Source organism: Sinocyclocheilus anshuiensis, unplaced genomic scaffold (genome assembly GCF_001515605.1).
Source record: "Sinocyclocheilus anshuiensis isolate Anshui unplaced genomic scaffold, SAMN03320099.WGS_v1.1 scaffold1408, whole genome shotgun sequence".
Classification (NCBI taxonomy): Eukaryota; Metazoa; Chordata; class Actinopteri; order Cypriniformes; family Cyprinidae; genus Sinocyclocheilus; species Sinocyclocheilus anshuiensis.
The window spans coordinates 216535-226614 of NW_015547704.1; the positions used below are offsets into that span (position 1 = coordinate 216535).

General features: G+C 35.9%; 1 protein-coding gene across 1 annotated transcript in view; it reads left to right on the plus strand.

The window, feature by feature from the left end:
• porb (P450 (cytochrome) oxidoreductase b) overlaps positions 1-10080 on the plus strand; it is a 38277-nt gene that overhangs the window by 18781 nt on the left and 9416 nt on the right. Inside the window, exons 6-9 of the mRNA XM_016506783.1 lie at positions 3547-3671; positions 4636-4725; positions 4972-5070; positions 8376-8492. Of these exons, the coding sequence (XP_016362269.1) occupies positions 3547-3671; positions 4636-4725; positions 4972-5070; positions 8376-8492 (431 nt within the window). The remainder of the gene's footprint in view (positions 1-3546; positions 3672-4635; positions 4726-4971; positions 5071-8375; positions 8493-10080) is intronic.

A 10080-nucleotide genomic window follows, 5' to 3' on the forward strand; every position in this document is an offset into this window, starting at 1 on the left:
TAGTCAATACTTTGTGCTGCCTCCCTTTGCCAAGATAACAGCACTGAGTCTTCTCCTATAATGGCTGATGAGGTTGGAGAATACATGGCGAGGGATCTGAGGCCATTCCTTCATACAGAATCACTCCAGATCCTTCAGATTTTGAGGTTCGCGCTGGCGGACTCTCCTCTTCAGTTCACCCCACATTTTTTGTGGGATTTTGTGGTCAGTAAAGCATTTTTGTGTTGATTTTGACGTATGCTTGGAATCGTTGTCCTGCTGGAAGATGCAACCACGACCCATTATAAGATTTCTATCAGAGGCAATCAGGTGTTCGGCGAACAAGAGGGAGAATGTGAGCACTATTTGCTCAGACGCTGCCGTTCTCAGCTCCGTCAAAATAAAAGTCCGGCGCGCCATCAAAATAAAATCCCGCCTCGAACACATCAGCCAAACAGGAAAAACTTATCGGCCAATGCCGATATTTAAAAAATGCCAAATATCGGCCGATATATCGGTAGACCACTAGTTTCTAATACATTAGGTACTTTCTGACACATGCATGTGTGAGCAGACAGGACCCATGACACAGTGCAGCAGAGCAGAAGTGAATCTGGGGAATGCTGTGTCATACTTCTACAAGCCAAAGTCTCCGACAGCTTTTTCAATGTATACTATACTGACATTGTTCAAAGTTCAGAGACTCAACAGAATAGCTGATTTAAAGAACACTGAGCCCACAGGTTTAGAAGAAGTGCTAACTACAACAGATATGAATGAGTAACTGCTGCATAAGTGGATTTAAAGGAATAGTGCACCCAAAATTAAAATTCTTTCATTATTTACTCACCTTCAGATCATTTCTAACACACGTGCTGAATTTTCTAAGAATCTTCCTGTAGCTCTTTTCATAACAACAGTGTTTGCTCTGTCAAGCTACAAAAAATAAAAAGTAAATATAACACCATATTGGTGAAACAGTAGTCCATATGGCTTGATTTTAAATGTATCTCAGTATATATTTTAGTAAATGAAATGGTGATTTAGATGAAATGCCAGTGTTTAGGTGTTGAGTGATTTGGGATAATAGTGCGTTGCTATTGTCCAGCCGTCACTGTAGAATTTGTGATAAAACTTAAAAAAAAAAAAAGTATCTGTTTTGTTTAAGCTCAGTATTGCTAAGAATTTTTTATAATTAAAACAGTACATAATTTGAAATATATCAGTATCTAATTTTGATATCAATGTATAATAAATACATATTAAATGTAATAATACCAAAATATAAAACTGCATCAACTAAGTTCATTGTGTTCAGAAAACAAATCTTTAAATCTTGATTTTCTGCTGGACAGGACTTAACTTAATTCATAAAAATGGCAAAAAAAACAAAACACAATATACAGTGCCCTCCACTAATACTGCTCAAAATATTAACAAAAAAACTCCCATTGAAAACAAACAACTGCAAACACAACACAGTTTTATCAAAAAACAAATATCTTTGCACATATAGTTAATATGTGTGCCACAATTATCGGCACCCTTTTAGTCAATACTTTGTGCTGCCTCCCTTTGCCAAGATAACAGCACTGAGTCTTCTCCTATAATGGCTGATGAGGTTGGAGAATACATGGCGAGGGATCTGAGGCCATTCCTTCATACAGAATCACTCCAGATCCTTCAGATTTTGAGGTTCGCGCTGGCGGACTCTCCTCTTCAGTTCACCCCACATTTTTTGTGGGATTTTGTGGTCAGTAAAGCATTTTTGTGTTGATTTTGACGTATGCTTGGAATCGTTGTCCTGCTGGAAGATGCAACCACGACCCATTATAAGATTTCTATCAGAGGCAATCAGGTGTTCGTTTAGTATCTGTTGATATTTGGTAGAGTCCATGTTGCGTTGTATCCTATGTGCAGGTCCTCTACCAGAAAAACAGCCCCAATACATTAAAGACTCACCACCATATTTAACTGTGTGCATGAGGTACTTTTCCATATGACTTTCCATAAGACCCACCTCTGGTGTTTATTGGCAAAAAAGCTCTGTTTTGGTTTCGTCTGACCATAGAACCCCATCCCATTTGAAGTTCCAGTAGTGTCTGGCAAACCGAAGACGCTTGAGTTTGTTTTTGGATGAGAGTAGAGGCTTTTTTCTTGAAACCCTTCCACGATGGATTGTCGTTTTGGAGACTTTCTGACCCCAAGACCCAACTAACTTCTGCAATTCTCCAGCTGTGATTCTTGGCCTCTTTTTTGGCCTCTCGAACCATCTGACAGTGTGTTGGCACAAAATAGACCACGTCCTCTTCCAGGCCGATTCATAACACTTGACTGGAAATTCTTAATTATTGCCCTGATGGTGAAAATGGGCATTTTCAGTGTTTTTGCTATTTTCTTACAGCCACTTCCCATTTTGTGAAGCTCAACAACCTTTTGCCGCACATAACAGCTGTTCGTTGGTCTTACTCAATGTGATGAATGACTAAGGGAGTCTGACCTTTGTGGTACCTCATATTCAGTGTTAATTTTGATTTAGGTTTAGTCATAGTCTTTGATGAAAATGCCGTTTACTTTGTCATATTTTAGTCATCTGAAGGGTTTTAGATCGTCTTCTTTTAGTCGAATGTCATACGATTTTAGTTGACTAAGTCTAAATCACTAGATTCAGTAATGGGTTTAGTTACAGAGTAATGCATTTATTAAGCATAATTTCCAAACTCATTATATATTCCTGAATAAAACATAACATGCATTGCATAATATGCATTCTTTTTAACAACTTGCTTATAGCATGCTTCATTCTTTGAAGCAGACATATTTATTTATATAAATGAAATTTAGATTAATCCTAATTAGGGCTACTAAAGTGATTCAGTCAAGAGCAGTGAGTGATTTTCTCTCTTTCTTTTGTTGTTTGATTAACATTAATGACACAGACAGCAGCAACTAAATTAGGCCGCTGTCCCTTTAAAACCGAATGCATGGATGCATTATTATACTGATACACATCTGATATATATGTTTATTTATTTTTGTTAAAATTGTGTTGTTTGCAATTGTTTATTTTCAATGAGTTTTTTTTAATATTTTGAACAAAAGATCAAAAGGTTAAACAATAAAGACACTTTTTTTTGTGTGGGTGTGTATATATATATATATATATATATACACACACACTGTGTGTGTGTGTGTGTGTGTGTGTGTGTTTTTAATCATTTTTATTTCATTTTTATTTTTAGTTATGTTAGTACAGTAAATTAAAGCAAATTAAACTTTTCAGAATGTTTTCTTAGCCAATCACAAAAATAAAATAAGTGTTTAGTTTGGTTTTAATTAACTATGATAACCCTGGTCGTTTGCATTACTAGTGTAATCACGTGTGTTTCTGATTAGTTCTGTATATGGTTCCAGTTCAGAAAGTCTTGGACCATGTTTACACTTGTATTTAGCGCTGACCACTTGTGATCTTAATACCAGGTGAATGTAATGTAAATATAAGGTATAGATATAGAACAATGAATATTTATCTATTTGTATATATAATTTCTAAAACGTATTTTTAAGGTGTTTGCACTGGGAAATAAGACATACGAGCACTACAACGCCATGGGAAAGTATGTGGACAAGAGACTGGCTGAGCTGGGAGCCCAGCGGATCTTTGACCTGGGAATGGGAGACGATGATGGAAAGTGAGTGACGCTTTTAAACACTTCCGTCTGATTATAAAGTGTCTGACCATGATCTAGTTCCCTGAAGTGAATTATGAACTGCCAAGTGCATAAAACCATTGAAATTCAAGGGATAATTAATTAGAAACCAAACATTCAAACTAGAAAGTAGGGCTGGGTGATAAGGCCTGAAATATGGCATAACATTCGATATTGACATTTATCACAACACTCCTTTACATTTAATGCGGAAGGAAATACTTTCCACTCGCCTGTCAGCTCAACAGAGTACGTTTTATTTTTCGCTTAATTCTGTGTTGAACATTTTATTTATTATTCTAGATTCTGTTTTATGAATATTAATTAATACTAATTTATAATCAAACATTGTGTCTAATGAAATGAATTAATAAAGCTTTAATCGATCTTTTAAAATGTAGTGAAATGAAAGCATAATTTACAACAAAATGTTGCCGTTTTATTTTTTGTCAAATAAGATGCTGCACAGCATAACTGTATAAATTAAAACGGGGATAAAAAAAAAAGTCTTGTTTTTCCTTAAAATCATTAGTATTACTTTGAAAAGTACATTTAGTATATAATATATTTGTCATAATTACTTCAAGTTACACTGAGCTTTTATTTTGACGGGTTGAACATGCAGACTTATGCACTGCCTGGCTGCTGTCATGTTTATTTCTGCTGTTTCATTGTTATCAATATAAATGTCATTGTGATCTCGATATGATATAGAAAGATACGCCTGTTGAGTTTTTCACATGATCTCATCTCTCATTTATAATGCATTATTAACAAGGTTCAGAACGTATCCATGTGTGTGTGTGTGTGTGTGTGTGTGTGTGTATGCACTTGTTCAGAGTGAATGAGAGCCGTTGTTGTTTGCTTGTGGGACTGTGTGGAATCGATTCTTGATAACCAGAACTGTTGGTAATGTAATGATGTTTTGTGATCGTTTCTCTGTCAGCCTCGAGGAGGATTTCGTGTCGTGGCGAGAGCAGTTCTGGCCGGCTGTGTGTGAACACTTTGGAGTCGAAGCGACGGGTGAAGAATCCAGGTCTGAATGCTCAATGATCTCTTCAGCAGCGTTTGTTCCTCCTTCCTCCTTTGTTAGTGGGTCACAGTGACCTGACCTGACAACCTGCCCTTCTCTGCTCATTAACACCACTTACAGGCCTTTTCAGACCGAAACCCAGTGTTGCGCAGACTAACTGAAGAAGAGGTTGTCAGGAAACTCTAGGTTGTGTGTAGCGGCTGAACACATTGGGTTTGTTGTCTCTCACACACTCTCTGTGTCTCTCAGCATCCGTCAGTATGAGCTGAAGGTACACAGCGATCTGAACATGAATAAGATCTACACTGGAGAGGTGGGACGCCTCAAGAGCTTCGAGAATCAGAAGCCGTGAGTAAAGCACTTCATTTACTTTCTCATGGTGCTTTCAAGTCCTCCTGGGAAGTTCGTGTTTACGAGTTGACAAGTCGTAATTATGACGTCGGGTGCGTTCAAGTCACTTAGGTTGGAACAAGATGGCGATTTAACTTTTCTTCATAAAATTCAAAATGTAAATTTTTTTTTTTTTTTTTTTTATAAAATTAGCTTTCATGCAGTGTGTAACACAGCTCTAAGTGAATGAAAAGTTTTAAATCTGAAAGCGCACCGTGTATAAAGTTATTGTCTCTCAAAAGAAAGAGTAGACTCTGAATCATTGAAACAAGTCGTTTTTAAAATGAATCCCAAGCCGTTTCATCTTGACGTCAACATGAAACATTAGCATATTGTCCGCGCACTTGTTGGTCTTTTCGCATTGGTCTGAATGAAAATGCAAATTCATTCTTTGCCACTAGATGCCGCTTTTAGAGCGGTAAAAATACGGTTTCCACGGTAATGCTGTACACAAAGCAGCACTGCGCTCACAAACGCTGCTTTATCAGGCATTACAGGCTCATGATGACATTAAAATGAGACCAATTAGCGTCACGAAAAGAAGGGGTTTGGAAAAATGAATCGTTGAGCGAATCGTTTGGGAGTCGTTGAGCAAGTAAAGTAAAAATAAATGCATATTATAAGACATTGAAAGTGTTTTTTGACGTTGCACACATGTCAACCTGTTGTTGTGGACTCCCAAAACCAAAATATGAACCTTTCATTACCCATAATAGGGGCACTTTAACTCTACATCTACAAAATGATGAATTAAGAATGTGCATCATCGTGTTTTTGCTTTTTTCTGTTTTTATTCAATTTATGAAGGTGATGTAAACTGAATCATTATATATTCTATGGTAATTATACAATAATGAAATATTTTGTATATGTAGCATATATAGTTTTATTGTACATGACAACAAAAAAAATCATTTTATTAATTTCAACAAATTTACCGTCAATACAGACGCTGCATCCATTGCATCCGACATGTTTTCTCACTGACACGCCCCCAACTCGAAAGTTTCGCACTTGTAATTACGACTTTGTGGTGGCGTTCATGTGCGTTCAACTGGTAAATACGATCTTTCCGACATGACGCACCATCAGACGACAGCAGCTTCATCTCAAGCCCCTCCCACATTTACAAATCACTCTCTCACGTAACTGTGACGATAGAATAAACACCTCCGCTGCCCTTAATTTGATCGGACACAGACATAATATTAGTTTAAGATACTTTATCTGCATATAATATAGGCTGTGATGCAGTTTGGAAAATTTCTTATTACGGGACAATATTTGCGCTTAGGAATGGATTTTTTTTTTAGAGGCATGTTTGACTTTTATGAGGGAATAAATGTGTGTTCTTAAGTTATGGCTGTTAAATATAAAATTAAATTACTTACATCTGAGACGGTGAATATACAATATACTTATCAAAAGTTTGGGAACATTATGATTTTTAAATGTTTTTAATTAAGTCTCTTCTGCTAATCAAGGCTGCATTTATTTGATCCAAAATACAGTAAAAACACTAATACTGTGAAATATTATTACAGTTTAAAACAGCTGTTTTCTATATGAATATATTGTAAACTGTAATTTATTTCAGTGATGCGCAGCTGTATTTTCAGCATCATTACTCCAGTCTTCAGTGTCACATGATCTTCAGAAATCATTCTAATATGCTGATTTGCTGCTCAAGAAACATTTCTGATTATTATCAATGTTGAAAACAGTTGTGCTGATCAATATTCATGCAGAAACCATGATATGCTACCAGTCAGATGTTTTGTGTGTGTGTGAATGAGTGAATGAGTGAGTGAGTGTGTGTGTGTGCGCGAGTGAGTGAGTGTGTGTGCGTGCGTGTGTGAGTTAGTGAGTGTGTGTGTGCGCGAGTGTGTGCGCGTGTGTGTGCGCCTGTGCGAGTGTGTGTGTGTGTGTGCGTGTGTGTTTGTGAGTGAGTGAGTGAGTGAGTGTGTGTGTGTGTGTGTGTGTGTGTGTGTGTGTGTGAGTGTGTGTGCGAGTGTGTGTGTGCGTGTGTGAGTGAGTGAGTGTGTGAGTGAGTGAGTGTGTGTGTGTGTTTTTAATAGAAATTAATGCTTTTATTCAGCAAATATGCATTAAATTGCTCAAGGTTACAGTAAAAACATTTATAATGTTACAAAAGATTCTATTTCAAATAAATGCTGTTCTTTTGAAGTTTCTATTAATCAAAGCGTTTTCACAAAATATTAAACAATTATTAAACTGTATTTAAGTTTGATAATAATAAGAGCCGTTATTAATAACTGAGCACCAATGATAATTGAGCAGCAAATCAGCAAATGATTTCTGAAGACTGGAGTAATTATGCTGAAAATTCAGCTTTGATCACAGAAATAAATTACATTTTAATAGATATTCGCATAGAAAACAGTTATTTAAAATTGTAATACTATTTCATAATATTACTGTTTTTTTTCTGTATTTTTGAGCACATAAATGCAGCCTTGGCGAGCAGAAGAGACTTTTGACAAGTACTGTATATGTATAGTGTGTTGATTTAAGAGAAAAGCTCAGAATGGGGGACTTTGTAATGTTTAGGCAGAAACCAGCATAAAAGCATAAAACTAGAACATGGAAAGCACAAGAAAGCATTACAGGAAACAGTGACTGACAAAGACACAGCTGGGGAGACTAATCAAGAGGAACCAATAAACAAACAGACTACAAACAAAGCACAGCAAACACTTCAGCATAAAAGTCCAGGGAACATGTAACAGACTTAAACTCTTGACATCTGGCAACCACAACCATGTGGAGGCTTATTACAATGCAAGATAAAGCAAGTGCCAAATTCAATTAAATGGATAAATAACCCTTGGGCAAATATCACAGAGGATTATGCTTATTAATTTGAGAGAAGCGGAAATCGTGATCACAATGAAAATGTGATTCATTGTGCAGCCGTATCTGAACTGAATAAACACCACACTTACTTGAGCTGAATAATGTCACGGTTTAATGCAGAATAATCCATAGTTCAGTTTCCATAGTTGACTGTAAAGCTGCTAATCTGTATTGTAGATACGATTATTATAATATGATTATATAGTATTATTAAATACAATACAGTCAAATGTTAGATAACAGATAAAAGGGAAAAAATGTGCAGTTTTTGCAACCACATTTATAAATATCTGGGGTCAGTTTTGTCACTTGTGGTGGTATTTTTGCTCTGGCCCTGCTTGAGACTTCATGGTTTACTGTCTGTAATTCATTGTCTGTTCTCGCAGGCCTTTCGATTCGAAGAACCCTTTCCTGGCTCCGGTCTCTGTGAACCGCAAGCTCGATAAGGCCGGGGACAGACACCTGATGCACCTGGAGCTGGACGTCACATGCTCCAAAATCAGGTCACATACAGTATATCAGGGCCGTAACCAGCAGACACACTTCCCCCCAATAATCAGAAATCACCAAATATTGATATTCATGATGCTGCTCTGCTGAACTCCATCATGCACTGCTCTCTGTGTTTATTTTCTGATGGCTCTTAGCAGTCTAACAATGCTCATCAATATATTACTATTTACACCTATATTGGGTTAGACTTTATTTTATATTATTATATATTTAAGTACAGAGAAAAAATAATTAACTACATGTACTTGCCGTATGGTTAGGGTTAGTTGCATGTAATTATGCATAATTTATTGTTATTGCTATAAAATAAAGTGTTACCCTGTTTTGCACTTAAAAAAGTTAAACAGCCAAGAGTAATATCCAGTGATGCCAACATTCTTTTTTTGTTTCGTTTTAATTTCACCATTTTGTATGTAAAATATAGGCTATATTTTGTGTAATTCATAACTGAATGCATCATTTGAAATGAAAATATTATTTCAAATATTACAATTTGATTACAGTAAGATTGCGATTACGAAAATGATCTGATAACAACCAATAACCTTACAAACAAAACAGCCTTTAATAATGTGTAGTCTTGTGAATTCTTGATTCCATAAAAATTTCCAAAAATGTAAAAACAAAAATTCTAATTTAATTTTTATTCAAAATGAATTCGGTTCAGAATTTGGGATCAAACTTTCTTGCACCATTGTGTTTAGATGGCTTAGCGCCATCTAGCGTCCCCAGTTACGCTTAAAGGGACAGTTCACCCCAAAATAAATATCCTGTCATCATTTACTTACCATCATGTTGTTTCAGACCTGTATGAGTTTCTTTTTTCTTTATTAGTTTTCAGGTGAAGGTATTTTGAAGAATGTGGGTAACCGAACAGTTTCTGCTCCCCAGAATTTCCAATTTTGGGAGAATGGTCCCTTTAACATCTAAAGTGGTTTAGAGCGTCCCTTTAAATGTGTAACCATGAATATTTAAGATGACATTACTATGTTTTAACAACAGACATGTTATGTGTCGGTTGCCAAGAATTTATAATACATAAGACTAAATGTGGATATAAATAGACATTGAATCATTGCAATGTTTAATATAAGACAATCAAAGAACCTTTATAATGCATTATAAAAAAAAATATGGCAACACTTTATTGTATGAACCAATTCTCACTATTAACTAGTTGCTTATTAGCATGCATATTACTAGCATATTGGCTGTTTATTATTACTTATAAAACACATATTAATACCTTTTTCTTCATGAACGTATTCTAGATCATTTAACCCTATTTAACCATACCTAACCTTAAAGGGATAGTTCACCCAAAAATGAAAATTACTCCTCCTCAAGCCATCCTAGGTGTGTATGACTTTCTTCTTTCAGACGAATACAATCGGAGTTATATTAAAAAATGTCCTGACTCTTCCAAGCTTTATAATGGCAGTGAATGGGTGTTAATAATCAGTAGTCCAATAGAAGTCCAATAAACAACTACCTTACTAACTATTAATATTAGAGGTCGACCGATGTATCGGTTTTGCCGATTAATCGGCACCGATAGTTGATTGCTGGAACTATCGG